The sequence below is a fragment of the Aotus nancymaae genome, unplaced genomic scaffold (assembly GCF_030222135.1).
Source record: "Aotus nancymaae isolate 86718 unplaced genomic scaffold, 86718_ANA_hifiasm-v0.15.2.pri h1tg000040l, whole genome shotgun sequence".
NCBI lineage: Eukaryota > Metazoa > Chordata > Mammalia > Primates > Aotidae > Aotus > Aotus nancymaae.
This window is the reverse complement of record NW_026988454.1, coordinates 122,165,395-122,182,040: the sequence shown is the minus strand read 5'-3', so window position 1 is coordinate 122,182,040 and position 16,646 is coordinate 122,165,395. Positions and strand designations below refer to the sequence as shown.

Sequence of the window (16,646 nt, the reverse complement as noted above, 5' to 3'; positions counted from 1 at the left end):
CACCTCTCCCGCATGTCTTCCCACCCATACAGTGCTACCAGAAATGTCTCTTCTAACCCCAGACCTCACAAACTCTCTCCTCTACTGTAAGCCAGTGAACCAATCGGCCACAAGCCACCCACTCTTCAATGGCTTCTTCCTTCTTTGCTTGGCACTCAAGGGCCTCCTTTTTCTGGCTGTCGTTTTGGTTCCCACTGCACCTCTTTGAGCCCTGAGAGGTGCAGTGGGAATCACCCTGCTAGAGCTTCTCATTCGTTTGGGCTGTCGTTGGTGCCAGGTTCTCATTCTGGCATGCTACTTGTTGAGAATGCTTTCCTGGACAACCCCTGGCCCCCTGGCATGTGCTGACGCCCTCCCTTCTTCTGAGGCCCACCTTCTTCTGGTGATTGTTCCAGATCCCCCTAGCCAGAAGTCATTCTTCTCCCCCTGTAGTCCCAGGGCCTGGAGCTGTACCTCCTTTCCTACCTTACATCCTAAGCATGTCAGGCTCATCTAAAACACCCACAACATTGTTTTATACTTGGCATTTACTTGGTGGGTGGGTAGATAATGAATGAATGAATGAATGAATGCTTGACCATGACCTGGGAGAACTACCATCTGCTTGTTTAGTGCCTTAGTGAATCAAAGAATCCTTTATTCTCTATCATTTTTCAAAATGAGAAAAACAGTTGGAAAACCCTCAACTCCCACCCTCACCCCCAAGTTTGAGAAATGTCACTTTGAGGGATTTTCAGTTTCACTTTTCTGGAAAGACGTTCCTTTCTCTCCTTCCTCTTCTCGGGTCTCAGCGATGCCTCCCTGTGTCTCCCACCCCTAGGCCTGCACAGAGGGGACTCAGAGGCTGAGAGAATTTACTTTTGCTTTCTTTGCCCTTTCCAGAGCACAGGGGGAAACCGTAATTTAGGCGGCTGCTAAGAATAGCTCCCCAAATCCTGGAAAGAGCGTGTGCTTATTTTTGAAAGTGCTCCTTGTCTCTTCCCCAGCCCTGCCCGAGGCTCACAGTATAAGTCAGTAAGTCAGATTGTTCAGAGCAGCAGTGGCATCTGGAAACCTGGTTTGAGTTCCTCGGTTCACACCTAGCGTCCTTCTGAGCCTCAAGTTTCTTCGTCTGTAAACAGGGAAGATAAAAGTTTGAGATAAACCTTGAACATGGTAGGTGTTCAGTAAATGATAATTATATCTTTATTATGGTTGGAATTGCTGGATTTAGAGGGAAGCACTCTCAATTTAATGGGTCAGACAGGACAAGTGAGGAGCCAGTATGATATATTAAGTGGAATCATATGAAATCGGTGTTTGTATGTGCTAAAAATAATTGGATATTTTCAGTTGCATAGGAATCAATCCAGTAATCCAGGGATTGGCAGTCTTTCTGTAAAGGGCCAGATAGTAAGTGTTTTTGGCTTTGTGAGCCATACGGTCTCTGTTGCATGGTACTAGCTGTAGACAATGCTTAAATGAATGGACATGACTGTTCCCATAAAACTGTATTTACGAAAACAGACTGTGGGCTGAACTTGGCCCCTGTAATATCTGCCAAGCCCTATAGTAATATGTAAAACTAATGAAATTACGGAAAGAAAACTCTCTGTAGTACCATCAACATTCAGGTATCTTCACAAGCAGAATAGCAGCATGTCTGTATAGGTAATAATAGTCTTTACTTTTACTGGGCTCTGTTCCAAATGCTTTACAAATATTAACTGATTAAATACTGCTGACAACTCTATGAATTTTTTACTATTATTATTTCCTGTTTTGTGGCTGAAGAAACTGAGGCTCAGAGAGGCCAGATAACTTGTTCGAAGTCACCTGGTTAGAGTTGATGGCAGTTGAACAGAATTCAGCTGAGCGTGTAGGGTAGATCTGGGTGATGGTAATTCAGCAGCTTCAGGGAGGAAGTAGATAGATTAGAGTTAAGAGGGACCCCCAGGTCTGCTTGCTGTCCACCAGCATGAGGAGATGGTCTGCAGAGGCTTGGGGTGGAAGCAGGTGTGGTATAGGTGGACAGTGGGGAGATGGGTGGGCAGAGGGTCTGGTAGTGTCACTTGGGACACTTGGGATGGAAAAGCCTAGACTCTTCCTTTGAGAGCCAGGCCCCAAGCTGGGCCTGGGGCCATTTCCTGGGTGACACCCAGCAGCACATGGCACATGGAGGGTCAGTGTATAGGGAGCAACGTCCGCCTGTGGAGCAGGAAATGGTTTACATTCCTTATGTTCCATGCAGAAGCTCTGGGCCCCATTCCCAGCCCCAGCCCCAGCCCCAGGAGACCTGGTGGGGAGAGGAGGGCAAAGGAACAGGCTCCCCAGGATGCCTGCAGCTCTGCCATCAAACCAGGGTGCTCGCATACCCTTTCCATTTCCTTTGCCTGTTGATTTAGCCACCAAAGGATAAAGCCACTGGTCAGGACTCTGTGCTCACACATGCCACGCTCTTCCTTCTGTGCCTCTGCTTATGCCGTTCTCCTTGCCTGGAGTAGCTTTTCCCTCCCCTTGTAACCTTCCTTGATTCTCTCCTCTCTTTCGAGGCTAGCTCAAATCCGTTCCTCCTGGAAGCCTGCCCTGACTTCCCCTTTACTCCCTACCCCCAAGGCTGGACCAGATCCCCCTTCTCAATGCTTCCCAAACACCTCACTCTCTAACTCTCTTCATTATCACTGCCTGGACTCCTCTTGCTCCCCTACTAGAAGGAGACCTTTAGGAAAGGATCATACCTTGTTTACTCCTGGGTCCTCATCACAGGTCAGGGTTCAACACATGGGCTCAAGCTGATCAAAAGCACATGTGTTTGAATGAGACACTACTGTCCTCAAACCCAGCCCTTTCACTTTCTAAAACGTGGTCTTTGGGCAACTTGCCTGACCTTCGAGACTCTTAATGTCATCATCAGTAAGAAGGGATCATGATATTATTGTAGAGTTGGGAGAATAAATGAGATAATGCAGAAAATTATCAGTACAGTACCTGGTTCCCAGTAGGAACCGTGGAAGTGGCCAGGGAGAGAGAGTCAATACCATGTCCTTGTCCTGTTCCTCTTCTGTCTGGAGGTAGAAGATAGGAGGCAATTTGAATGTCCCAAAGCCATAGCATTGTCCCCAAGAGCTAGAGGAGGAGCTCATGAGTCAGCTTTGGTTCTGTGACAAGACCACGAGGCTTAGAGTGAGAATACTTGCTTGTGAGTCCTAGCTCTGTCTCTTAGCAACTGTGTGTCATTGACCAAGCAATGTAACAGCTCCTGACACATCAGGATTTTTATCGGTAAGAGGGGATGCTAATAACCACCTCACAAGGTCATTGTGAAGCTGAAATGAGATTGCCCACCTGTGAAAACACCTGGCCCAGCTCACAGGAAATGCAGAATCATGAATTACTGAATATGAATCTTTATAATACTTGAGAAAACTATGAGCAGACTTCCTGGACATGTGCCTATGGCTTAGTGGTTTACAGCTTTAGAGTCAGACAGTCCTGGATTTGAATCCTGACTGTGTCCCTAACTAGCTGTGTGACCTTAGGCAAGCTACTTAACCACTCTGAACAACAGTCTTTGTGGCTTTTGTTTTTGTATTTGCGTTTTTGGTATTCCTTCTCCGTAAGTTCTTTAAAGTGAAGCCAACTATCTAAGAAGTTGTTGGGGGAATAAAATGTAGATGAAGCCAGTGTCTGGCACATAGAAAAGTCTCAAGGGTCAGTATCTTTCTGTTTCTGTGTAAGACTCAGGGATAAGCACTGATGACGTGGGGCTTTTGGAGTCCTGAAATGTAAAAGCTGCTATGTGCAGAGGCTAGGGGTTAGGGTTTGAGGGTAAGGGCTAGGATTCCATCTTTACCAACCAAATGGAAGGAATGAGCTCAAGTGGTAGGAAGTCCTTCCTGGCTTGGAGAGCAATGTGGGGGACGTGCTCAGTGCAGGCTGAGGACAGGCCCTTGGGAAGCCTTTGGGAATAGGATTGCACAGGCAGTGTGAAAGGTCAGGGCTGGTAAAGTCCTTGGAGATCTTTAGTCCAACCCTGCCATTGCACAGAAAGGAAACTGAGGCCCAGAGAGACTAACACTGTGGCTGCTGAACCCCCGCTGGGGAGTGACAGAACTGGGATGAGCAATGTGCTTTTGCTGCAACATAGAGGGCCTTTGACTGTGATGGGTGCGGTCAGGCTGGAGCCATGGGAGGCGTTGCTTAACAGGCTGTGACCTATGGTCTGGTGTCTTAGGCCAGTTAGTCTGTGCTTGGGGACTAACAGTCCTGAAGAGCCCTCATCCCCACAGGAAGAGGGGAGGGAGCAAGGAGACAGGATGTGGAGGCAGGGAGCTGCCGGCGCTGGGGAAGTTTTCATGGAGAGAAAAGTGGGTGGAGGTGGGGGCAGTTTAAATCTATGTGGCCTGAGTTCAAGTCCACTGGGTTTCCTTCTGTCTTTGCATCCCCTTTCTCCAATTGCTTCTTAATTCTCCACTGAGGTGGAAATCTCATTACTCTTCTTCTAAAGAGGTTTTGCAGAAATGAATTGCTAAGGCCACTTCACCTTCCCCTCTCCCTGTCCAGGGCCAGTGATGAAGATTTGTTTATCTTTCTACCTAGAGATAGCTCAGAGCCCAGGGAAAAGCCCAGCTCCTCTGTCCTAGAGGAAGGCAGAGCCGGGTGACTTCTTAAATCTGGCCAGACATAGTCCCAGAATGCCAGCCCTCGGTGGCTCCATCGTTGCCTGGAGAAGGGCTGAGGGTTGCAGGCTCTGGGTAGGGCGAGTCTCACCTTGCTGGCGATGATGGGGCTGGAGGCCTGCCTCAGGGCGGTGCTTCTGCCAGTGTGTGCCCCGTGTGCTCCAGGCATTTCACTTCTGCTAATTCCTGTACTCCTCACCGAAACCCAGTGGAGAAGACCCTGTGATCAGGGTGTCACAGATGAGGAACCTGGGGCTCTGAGAGGTGAAGCGTACTCACGGGCACCAGCTGAGAAAACCAAGGTGAGGGAATCCCAGTTTCCCGACTTCAAAGGCTCTGCTGCCCACCCTGCCCTGCCACTAGGAAGCTGGAGTGAAAGAGGTGTCAGAGCAGGAGTGGGTCAGGAATTGGGGTTCAGAAGATAGAAGCAACTTCTACTGACAAGGAGAAGCAGGCGACCTTTGGAGCCTCTGTAAACCTCTCCTGCTCTCTACAGGGACTTCTAAACTAAGCTGTCGAGATTGGTCTGCTCTAGTGGAGGGAGGCCATTGGGGAGCAGAAGGCAAGGTGGGGAGAAAAGGCCCATTAACGGTGAAGACAAGGTCTGCTGGGCAGTGACCAGACCACAGCCTGGCTGCTGGAGTCCTGAGTTTTAATCCCAGCTCTGTTCCTAGGCCTGTGATCTCAGAGAAGACAGTTCCTCTTTGGACCTCAATTTTTGGATCTCTACCATGAAGTGACATGATTTCTGAGGCCTCTTCCAGCAGAGAGCCTGTGATTTTAGTCTTGGATGTTCAGATGGGGCCTTAAGAAAGGGAGGCAAGAAAAGACTTAAGAGGGTTTGGTTGGGAGGGCGTTGTCCTTAGGAGCATAAACATACTTGAGAGCTGTCATACACGCAGCCCCTCAAAAAGACACATATGCAGCAGCCCCCTCGTGCACGAGGTCCTTCTCTTGGGGGATGGTACTTCCTGTTTACAGGGTCTGTGTCTACTTCTCCGCTCCTGAGGACCACTGTGCCTCACTCCCCGTACTCAGGGGAGATGCTCTAATAATTAACAGGTACGGCACAGGCTCTGGCCAGTCAGAGCGGTGGTGGCTATAAACAGCTGGTGTAAGACTGTGCCAAGGTGCGCTAGCTATATGCCACCCCTGTTCCCACATTTGATTCCTCTGGTAGAGACAAGAAAGGTAAGAGGGAGACTAGGGAACAAGAGGCTGGGGAATTAAAGGCAGGAAGAGAGATCATAGGTTCTCCTGTCCTTCCTTAGAACCCCGTGGTGCTGTCAGCCCAGCCTCCTCACCGCCTCTCAGAGCTCCCTTCCCATGCCTAGTGCCCTGAACAAAGCAGTCTTGCTCACCAGCTGCAGCTGCATTTTGGAGGCTGATGGAACAAAGGGGATCTGGTCTGTATTCCACGTGATCATCCCACACTTGACAATGGGCAGGAGATCCCCAGGGATTCATTCCACCCCTATCTGGTGGCAGAGTTGGTACTTTACTAAGCCTAATGGGAAGAGACCAGGGCTTTGTCTTACCCACTCTTGGCCATTGGCTATCAAGTCCCAGGGGAACCCCAGAGTCGCCTTCCTCTCTGTTTTACTCTGCCGCCAGCCTACTCCATCCAGGGACGTGGCGGCAAAGACCCGGATTACCTGCAAAGCAATCCAGGTCTTTGCCGCCACGTCCCTGGATTGCTGTGCTAGCCTGCAGGCTGCTTCTCCTACCCTCAGCCTCTAGGATGGTTCTCTTTTTCCTTACAAAGTTTCTTGATTGCTTAACAGTTGCTAGTAGCCTCGATTTTCATCAATAGTTTTTGACTGATTAATAAGGACCCCTCTTTCCTCCTTTTCCATGAGCATAGATCATTTCCCAGTTGGTCAAGAGATATTTATTGAACCCTCATGGAGCATAAGGCTTTTATTGGCTATAGAAATGGGGGCCAGGCATGGTGGCTCACGCCTGTAATCCTAACACTTGGGAGGCTGATGTGGGTGGATCACAAGGTCACGAGATTGAGACCATCCTGGCTTACACAGTGAAATCCCATCTCTACTAAAAATACAAAAAATTAGCCAGGCATAGTAGAATGTGCCTTAGTCCTAGCTACTCAGGAGGCTGAGGCCAGAGAATCGCTTGAATCTGGGAGGCGGAGGTTGCAGTGAGCCAAGATCGCACCACTGCACTCCAGTCTGGTCGACAGAGCAGGAGACTGTCTCAAAAAAAAAAAAAAAAGCGGGTGGGGGTTGGGGAAGGCTGTCAAAGAAGCAGGAGAACACAGTCCCTGCCCTCCAGGAGCCCTCACTATATTTGTGAGAGCCCGCAGCAAAAAGATAACCAATAATGCAAGGCAATCTTCCATAATGTGTTATTTGAGGCTTTCCTGGGCCTACTAAAAAGTCTGTCACAAAGTTTATAAAAAAAGATAAAATAGAGCTGGTAAAAAATTCTAGAATGACAGTTAAAACAGAACATGATGTATGAGAGGCCAGATGAGATTAAACTAAATTATTAGCTAGGACTTAGGAAATAAAGCAGTGTTCTCTAGAAGTTACCTTGAGTTCACTAGGAACAAATTATGCCACATTTATCTTATTTTCTCTTTTGATAAGATTCTAGAGCTTGGTTCAAAGGAGTGTCATAGATTTAGCATATCTTGAGTTCCACAGGGCTTTAGGAGAAATCTCTCATGTTGACTTTGTAGAAAAGAGGGCTAGATGACAGCATAGTCACATAGATTTAGAGCTGGTTGAAGGACTGTCCCCTGAGAGTACTGACGAAAGTTCCCTGGTATTCCTACATCATTAGGGTCTATGTCCTTGACGTGGTCAACATTTTTAGCAATGATGTGGGTGATGACTACAGAAGCTTTCTAATCTGTTAATGATCTGAATCCAGGAGAGATAGCTAAGAATCAAAATTCTAAAATATCTTGACTGCAAACCAATGATATTCAACAGGCATAAAATCAGAATCCCATATTTATGTCCAAAAAGTTAAGATCTGTAATTATGGGACAGGGAGAATCTGTCCGGGTAGCAGTTTGGTGCATAAGCTATGGTCTCTCTACTGAACCCCCCTAGATTGTCAGGAACCAGTGGTTGAGGATGGTTCTGCCTCTCAGGAGGCCTGTGTACTGATTGTTGGATTTAATTGATCTATAGGGCATGTAGCATCAATGACGGTGGTAGTGTTCCTTCTCAAGCTGGTCATCCTTGGCCTAGGCTTTCTTAGTGGTGAACCAGAGACTTAACCCTTTCTGTTCCAATGACCACTCAGCTGTTAAATATCCATCAGTTCTGGTCTCTGGACAGAACAGTATCTTTTGTTCTTGGTTGGTATGAAAAGAAAATCTGAGCAGATTTCTTCCGTATGTCAAATGCATTCCAATGATCAGTCCTATTTCTGTACCCAGGCTTCACTCTGACCCCCTGGGTAACTCTCTGAGGACAACTGGCCTCCTCCTTCTAGAAGGATCAGTGAACCACTGCCTGTTGCTATTTCACATTCATCCAAGCATGCCTGAGTACAGAAGACTGAGTAGATAACTGTACAAGTCTCTGTAGCATTCCATCCCCTCCTCCTCTGGAGACCCAGGCTCTAGGAGCTACGCCACATCATTAGCTCAGTGTTTCCTCTGCCAGCCTTCTTCCCCTATTTCCTCCCCATTGGACTGTGCCTATAAATCAGTTATCCCAAGACCCTGAAATGAATCCAGTGAGTAAATGAGCCTTGCTGGAAGCTGATCTTACAGAAGATAGGGAATAGGGTCCTGTCTGTACATTCATGGAAAGTCAGCTCTGGCCACCTGGAAGTCAGATTCAGTGACTCTAGCCTTTGTCCTTCTCTGGGTGGAAGGAAGGGGAATGTGAAAGCATCTTGGCAGGTAACACTCAGAGGGCATGGTTAGGAGGATATGTAAATACCTCCAGGTGGAAAGAGCTGGAGGGAACAGATGGAAGCTGTGGGAAGAAGTGGGGGGCCTTTGTTATTGGGTTGAGGGCACCCTGCAGCCTGTGGGACAGAGTCATGAAGGCAGAGTGACCTCTGCCCTGGCCTATCTGACTATATGCCTGACCACCCTGTGTTCTCTCTTCCTGCCCAGATCACAATGAGGACCTAGGGCATCTGCCTGCTGACACCCCCTGGCCTGCAGTGACCATGGCCCCTCGCAAGAGGAGCCGCCATGGCCTGGGCTTCCTGTGCTGCTTCGGGGGCAGTGACATCCCCGAAATCAACCTCCGGGACAACCACCCTCTGCAGTTCCTGGAGTTCTCCAGCCCCATCCCGAACGCAGAGGAGCTCAACATCCGCTTCGCAGAGCTGGTGGTCAGTGAGAGAGTGGGGAGGGACAGTGACAATGGTGAGGAGGGTGGATGGACAGGCAGAGCTGGACAGAGGGCAGGGCCCCTGTGCTGGTGTCTCCATCTCTCAAAATTCCTCTTGGGAGGAGGTAGGCCCCCAGGATACCTCAGCTATGTGGGGGAAGCAGAGTCTCTTGCTGGGAAGGACACCATATAGTGTGTCCCCAGAACAATTGTCCTCTCTCCTCTCTGCATTGGATTATAGACCACATGGTGCAGTAGTTGGGTTATCATAGGAAGGGGTAGCTCTGGGTTTTGCAAAATAAGATGGTGAGACATCTCAAAGAACATCGGCACATTTGACGCCTTTCTCTCTTCTGCTCTTTGGAGTTTCCCTGGGAGCTTTTAATGTCTGAGGCACAAAGAAGGGGCAGAGCGGGATTCTGTAGGCAGACACTGGGCACCTCGGAACAGGGGATGATGATTGGCTAGGAACGTGGAGGTGGAAATGCCTGTGTCATGCCTGGGTTCCAGTTCAGGCCTGGGATGATTATGTGCCGTGCCTAGCAAGGGGCAGGCTGAAACTCTGCCATTCGCACCAGGACCGGCCTATGCTGACTCTGCAATGCCCGCCCAGACCAGCCCTCAGACTGCCCTTGCAAGAAGCCCCTGTGTGTGCAGCTTTATACCCTGCCTGGCCACAAAGAGGCAGACTAGGGAAGAAGCATGATTCCAGACCTCTTTGGTGGTCTGATGGTGAGACAAATTCTGCACACCAAGGGAGGTCCCAGGCCTGGTAAAGAGCCATAAGTACAAGCTCATCTACCATTAGCTCTTGGTCACTCATTCTGTGGTGGGCCATTAGTAAGCCAGTAAAGAAACAATGCTGTGTGGTTGGAATGTGGGTTTCTACTTGTATTTGCTAATAGATATACCTGGTCAAGCCAATCCAGCTCTTTAAATAACAGGGTCACTGTAAGATGAGATTATGCAGGTTAGATGAAAAAGTGGTCCAGCTTCCTCGTCGCATCAGTTTTAGGAAAACTCATTGTTTCCCGATTTTTAGCTTTCCTCTGGATAGGGCAGGTGGTGGGGGACAAAGTGTTTGCTAGCGTAGAATCACATCTGGGGCCCGATTAGTGTTAGTCAGGGATGTTTTCTTGAGTAGAGTGAGTTTTGAAAGAAGGACATGATGGGCAGTGTTCCTTTTTTGGCTCTTTCATTCAATAGATATTTACTGAGCATCTTCAGTGGGCAGGGACCCTTGCATGCACTTTAGCGAGAACAAGGGTGAGTCAGACAAGTCTTGCCTGCAAGAAGAATGGCATCAGGTATCTCTCAAACAAGTGAACAGTATTTCTTGGAGAGACTTCTGTGGGCTGGACTGTATGGGGGTCCTAGTGATGTAGTGATGAACCATCAGACACCTCCCCTGCCTCCAAGAACGTGAAAGCCTAGTAGGGAAGACTGACATTGAGTAAAGTGTGATGAGTGCTGGGACACGGAGCATTTGGGCATGGGGGCATGGGAGTGTCTAGCAGGGAGCTGTATTCTAGACTGGGAGAAGTTACAATGACCTCTGCGAGCAGTGACATTTCCACCAAGATGATTAGATAATTGAATGGGGTTTAGGACAATGACAGAGGATCTCCTGCAGAAGACACAGCATATGTGAGTCTCAAGTCAGAAAGTCTCTGGGTCCTTTTGGGGTACACAATGAAGACCAGAAGAACCGAAGTTTTTGGATTAAACCCTAAGGGCAGTGGAAAGCGGTGGAAGATGTTAAGCAGGGATTTCAGGTGATCCGATCTGCTTTTCTAAAAGACCATGCAAGGTACTCTGCTAAAGAAGGGTTCCGGGTTGACCATGTGGAGGCTCTGGCCTCCCAATTCTACAGGTTAGAGAGAATGGCGCCTTAGAATAAAGTATTAGCAGTGAGAATGGAGAGAAATGGACAGATTCAAGAGCTATTTAGGAGAAAAGATAATAGGACTTAGTAGGATCAAAGAGTGAGTAGGAATCAAAGAACACCCTGGTTTCTGACATGAAGTGTTAGATGGATGTTGGGGCCCTAGACATGAAGATATAATGGAGGAGATTCAAGTTTATGGGGCTGGGATGATGAATCAATTCACACATTTGTTCTGTGCATCAGTTTCCTTATCTGTAAGGAAAGTCATTATAAGTTGTAAATAAATGAACATTACACGCTTAGAACAGTGCCTGGCACATAGTAACACTACGTAAGTACATCAGAGCAGAGACATACAGGAGACAATTGGGCCCCAAGGTCTGGAGCTCAGGAAACCGTTGGCCTAGGGGTGCAGGTTTGAGAGAGTTTGAGATAATAACTGAATCTTGGGGAACAGGTGAGAGAGAATGGTGCCCTGAGGAAATTCAACATTTAAAGTTAGGATAGAGGAGAAGTCATCAAGGAAGGCCACACAGGAGCATAGGGTGAGACAGGAGAGACTGGTCAGGAGGGTGGTTGCTGAAGAAACAAGAGAAGTGAGGTTTAATAAGGAGTGAGAGTCAGTGGTCAGTCATATGCAGCCTGGACTGAGCCAAACTACCATTGATTTAGAGATAGAGAGACCACTGGGGAAAAGACACGTGTGTCGATGACCCAAATACAAGCTCACGTGGAACTGCGCTGTAGTTCAGGAAGGGAGAGGTTATTCTTACCTGGGAAGGTCTACTGAAGGCTTGTGGGAGGAGGCCAACACTGTGCCATAGTAATTAGACCAGGTCCTTAGCGTGAGTGGGTGCGGAGGCCTGTCCAGGTGTAGGACTCACTGTGTAAGTAAAGGCACTGAGGTTGAAGAGGCACAGAGTTCGTGCTGGGAAATGTAAGGTGCACATGACTCTCCTTTTTCTTTTATGTCTGATTTTGATCATGGAAAAGAAACTTCAAACTAGGTTCTGGGAATTTTGACAAAGAACTTCCTGGGATATACAGAGAGCAGTTATAGGGAAGAACTTGTGTTTGGGATGAAATCTGCAAGTCTTTAGTTCCAGAGGCAGGTGAACTGACGGGTTCTGAATACTCCTCATCTGTGCTGTCCAAATGGCAGTCTCTGGCCACATGGGCCTACTGGCTCATCTAAATTGAGATGAAATGTAACTGTAAAGTGCACACCAGATTTTGAAGACTTAATTTGAAAAAAGGAATGTGAAATATCTCATTATTAATTTTCTACATGATGTGTTTAAATGATTATATTTGAGATTTACTGGTTTAAATAAAATGTACATTAAAATTGACTAAACCCATTTCTTTTAAATTTTTTAACATGACTGGAAAAATTAAAAAATATGTCTGGCCCATGTTATCTTTCTATTAGGCAGTTCTGATCTAGGTGAGAGAAGAAAGTCTTAATATTGTCCCTTGAATAAAAGTATAGGGAAAAGATTACAGATATCAAAATTTAAGACCAGTATACTTCCTTTGATATTGTTTTCACTGTTTATTATATTTGAAAATATAAAGGTTAGAAATGTGCTCTGTTGTGCTTAATTTAGGCTTAATGCAAGTTTTGCTTTTGATTTTTAAAAAAAACACACTGTGTTCTCCATGGCCCATTAACTGGTCCTTTGATGGGCCCTGTCATTGCTCATGAATGATAGAAGCAGCAGCTTCAAAAAGAGAGCTTTTCAGGGGCCACCTAGCATAGCAAAACCTTTAAATTCACCCCAAAATACCTATAGAGTTACCCCAAATATGACCTCATAAATTTCTAGTTCGTGCCTTGGAAAGTTTGAACTAGCCTGATGGAGCCCTGTGTGTTCTCCTGGTGGTCCTGCAGTGGGAGGGGCTGCCTCCAGCAGGCACTACCTCCTTCGGAAGCAGAGCGATGCCGCCCTGGGCACAACTCACCCATCCTGCTCTGATCAGCCCCTTGTCCTCACCAGCTCTCTCTAGCCTGTGCTAGGGCCCATGCTGAGGTCAGGGGAGCCAGAGAATTTCTAGAGGAAAGATTCGAAGGGCAGGTAGACCTAAAGCCTGGGACAGGAATCTGAGAGAGGCAGAACTGGATTGGCAGACAACTCCCTTCTTTGTTAGGCTTTGTATTATGGTGTTCACAAGCTTAAGAATGACAGAGGATGTAAGTCAAGAAACTTGGGGCGAGAGGATCAGGAGCTAGCAAAGCAGTGCAGGAGATGGGCGGGGAACAGGGTTACCTGGAGCAGGAGGGTGGATTTGCAGAGACAAGGCTGGGGGTGGGCAGGAAGGGAGTGTAATAGAAAACGTATAGGGTTGGTTGAGGCGAGGGGATGTGGCTGTATTTCTCATAGGAAAAGAAATGCCTTGTCATATGTTTGATGCTCTTCATGGGGAAGATAGTAGGCTGAGGGATTGATTTAGGGGAATTGTAATTTCCTGAATGGCTGACTATTCTAATGTCAACCATCCCAAGTGTCAGACATTTTTTCTTACTGTCTTTGCAGGATGAATTGGACCTCACTGACAAAAACCGGGAGGCTATGTTTGCACTGCCCCCTGAGAAGAAATGGCAGATCTACTGCAGCAAGAAGAAGGTGCCCTCTCTGACCTCTCCCATGGCATCTCAGGGTCCACAGCATGGGGCGGCTCTTGCTGCCTGGCCTGCTCATGCACTCACCTAATGTTTATTACTGCCAGCACCGTTCTAGGTGTTGGAGGAACAGCAGTGAATAAAATAGAAAAAGGAAATTCTGCTCTCCTGGAGCTTACACTCAGAGAAATCGGATTCTCTTTTTCAAAAACCCCTGAAGCAGAACCTGCCGCATTCCAGGACAGGCTGGCTAGGAGAGAGACAAAGAAGCAGAGTCTAGACTCTCTCGTGGAGGGTGGGCAGGCCCGACCATACCTGGAGCAGCTTTGCTATAAGAACTCAGGTTGTGGGGCAGTGGTGTCCTCTTTTGATCTTTAGCCTCCACCCTGTCCCAGGTTAGGGCTCACACATCAGTCCTTGTTCTCCTCACCATATCCTCCCTCTCTTCTTGCTCATTCAAAGATGTTGTGAGCCTCCTGCTATGGCCCTCCCTAGAAAGGGGTGTGCTGGGCTCCAGTTGGGCTTAATTGGTCTTTGTCTTCTCCCTTCTGCCTTCCCAGTGGCTGTGCGTTCTTTTCTCTGCCATCTCCATCTCTGTGTTTCTTCAGCTTGCCTCTGTCGCTGTCTCTCTCTCTTGCCCCCTTTCTATGTTAGGCTTTCTGTTTCTCTTACTCCTGAATTTTCTTTTCATGGCCCACTTTCCTCCCCTCCCCTCCACCCTCCCGTTTCTTAAACTTGGGTCCCAGCTTGTTCTTCTGCCCTGTTACATTGCTTTGGGGTTTGGGGACCAGAGCCTGGCTATTCCCACGCCTGAGGCTCAAGCTCCCTCCCTCCTGGGGGGAGACAGGAAGGTCTGGGTGGAGTCTGAGCCGTGTCTCCTCGGTGCTCTTATGCCCAGCTCTTCTCTTACTCTTTCTGCTCAAGACATTTATCCCATCCTCACAGCTCCACACTGAGCCAGACCGACCTTATAACATTGGAGGATTCAAATATACACCATTTCAGAGTTGCAGGAACCTGGAAAACAATGCAGTGTCAAAGCAGTCTCATTCTTTATTCTATAGATGAGGCCACGAAGGCCCAGAGAGACAAGACTGGCCCATAGCCCTCCCAGTCAGTTAGCGCCAGAACCCGAGACTGCTGGGGAGAATAGTGCTAGGGCCTGAGGACCTGTGACAAAAGGCATGGGCTGCACACATTATAAGCCATTGTCTAGTATACGCAATGCACACTTATTAAGCACCTGCAGAATATAACACTCTGTGTTTATGCATCTCATTGTGAAAAAAGCAGGTCTTAAAAAAGCTCAAATCATGGAAAGAAGGAAGGAAAGAAATTTCAGGAGTAATTAATCATATCTCATCATTCTCCATTTTCCAAATTGATTTACCATGGAGTTCCCTTAAGTTGGTCTCTTCTACAGCCAAAAAAAAAAAAAAGATTTATTAAAATACAAGGGCATCTCTCACTGCCTTCCAAGCCAAATTGGTAATTTCCCCACACACGCTTCCACCTTCCCGTGTGGGTGCATCACATCCAACACAGATAGATGCCAGAGAAAGGTTGGTAAATGCTCTATGGTAGAGCGGCCCCGAGGTTTTTACCACTCTTTCTCTGGCACCAGACTGTTACATGGAAGGTAGAAACCATGACTCTTTACTGAGTACTTTCAGAGCTCAGTACAGCGATTGGCATCTAGTAGGTGCCCATTCAGTGCGTATGGCATGGGTAAGTGATGAGCCAGCAAGTGCAGGAAAGGATGTGTTGCTGACGCTGTTGTTTTTGGTGCTGATTCCCCTCCCCAAGGCAGAAGACAGAATGTTTGGCCTTCAGTCATGGAGAATTTAACACATGTAACCATATGAAGTCATAAAGACCCAAACAAAGCAGCTTTTCTACTGGTCTAAAATTTGTATTTTGTGAAACCACATAGAAAAGATCGAGCGGATGGAGCTGAGAGCTGCAGGGCCAGCTGGCAGCTGGCAGAGAGGTGGTTTGTCAGGGAGGGTCGGGAGGAGGTTAAGTTTTCATGCCGATTTGGAAGCAGGAGAGTGGAGAAAGCAGATGGGGAGGAGCCTTCAAAGTGACCTGGGGCACGGTAACAGGAATGAGCAGGACGAGTGTGAGGCCCAGAAGCAGATCCATTTGGCTGGAGAAGGCTGGATTTTCTGTCAACATTAATATTTCTTTAACTCCCATCATTCTTGCCCATACTTGGGGAAGAGTTGAGCCTCTCTCTTGAGGGCTGAGCACTGGGCCAGAGGTCCTCGTATCTGAGCTCTGCCTCTCAGCTGCACATCCCCCTCATTCAGGAGTTTGCCAGGAATTAAATCACAGGCCTAAGGGGTTCTCCTGAGTCTTTCCAAAACCCAAGGCCTTGGAAATTTCTCTAATTTTTCTAAAGTTATTATTTAGTGAGTGCCTACTATGTGCCAAGTGTTTTCTATTAGAGTTCTAGAACTACCTGAAAGACTTAAGTTTTTAAATTTCCAAACTGTCACAGATCAATGCTTTTGTAAAATATGAGAATGAGATTATCAGAAAACAAAGTAAAATGAGGTATAAAAATAAACACAAATTTGAATTAGATTCAACAGCCAGAAAATTATATTTTATTAAATATGAGCTGAGCAAATAGAACAAGAGGAAAGAATGTTTAAAAAATGGTGCATATTGCTCACTGAAAGCACACACACCTGCATAGTTTCTGCCCACGTCATTGGCCAGTCGTGAGAGTCCGTGTTCATCATCCATATGTCATCAAGGGAGAAACGGAAGCCTGGGAGGGTTTGTAATTTCCTCCAAGCTAACCCACTTGGGCAGAGCTGGGAAATGAATCCCTCTGCTGACATTGAATGAAGCTCCGGCTCTCAGGCCACGGGCCTGTCTTGCCTGTTGGTCCATGCTGTCCTTTTTCTTGTTTCAGGAGCAGGAGGACCCCAACAAGCTGGCGACCAGCTGGCCTGACTATTACATCGACCGCATCAACTCCATGGCTGCAGTGAGTGGCCGCCCCTTTCCTGCCCTGCCCTGACCTGGAAAGGCTATGGCAGAGAGTGATCCCCCCAGCACTCCCTGCAACACACACCAAACTGCCTTTTCCTGCTCCTCAGCACCCCACTGCCCACTCACTGGAGTTCAGCAGCTTT

General features: G+C 47.7%; 1 protein-coding gene across 6 annotated transcripts in view; it reads left to right on the top strand.

Moving 5' to 3' along the window:
• DAAM2 (dishevelled associated activator of morphogenesis 2) overlaps nt 1-16,646 on the top strand; it is a 115,331-nt gene that overhangs the window by 57,915 nt on the left and 40,770 nt on the right. For 5 of the 6 annotated variants that reach the window (XM_064361078.1, XM_064361074.1, XM_064361076.1 and 2 more), the window contains exons 2-4: nt 8,764-8,987; nt 13,412-13,501; nt 16,424-16,498. In XM_064361078.1, coding sequence (XP_064217148.1) covers nt 8,820-8,987; nt 13,412-13,501; nt 16,424-16,498 — 333 coding nt within the window. In that variant the 5' untranslated portion in view covers nt 8,764-8,819. Of the gene's footprint in view, nt 1-1,022; nt 1,156-8,763; nt 8,988-13,411; nt 13,502-16,423; nt 16,499-16,646 lie in introns of those variants that run through there. The other variant, XM_064361075.1, reaches the window with a different exon arrangement.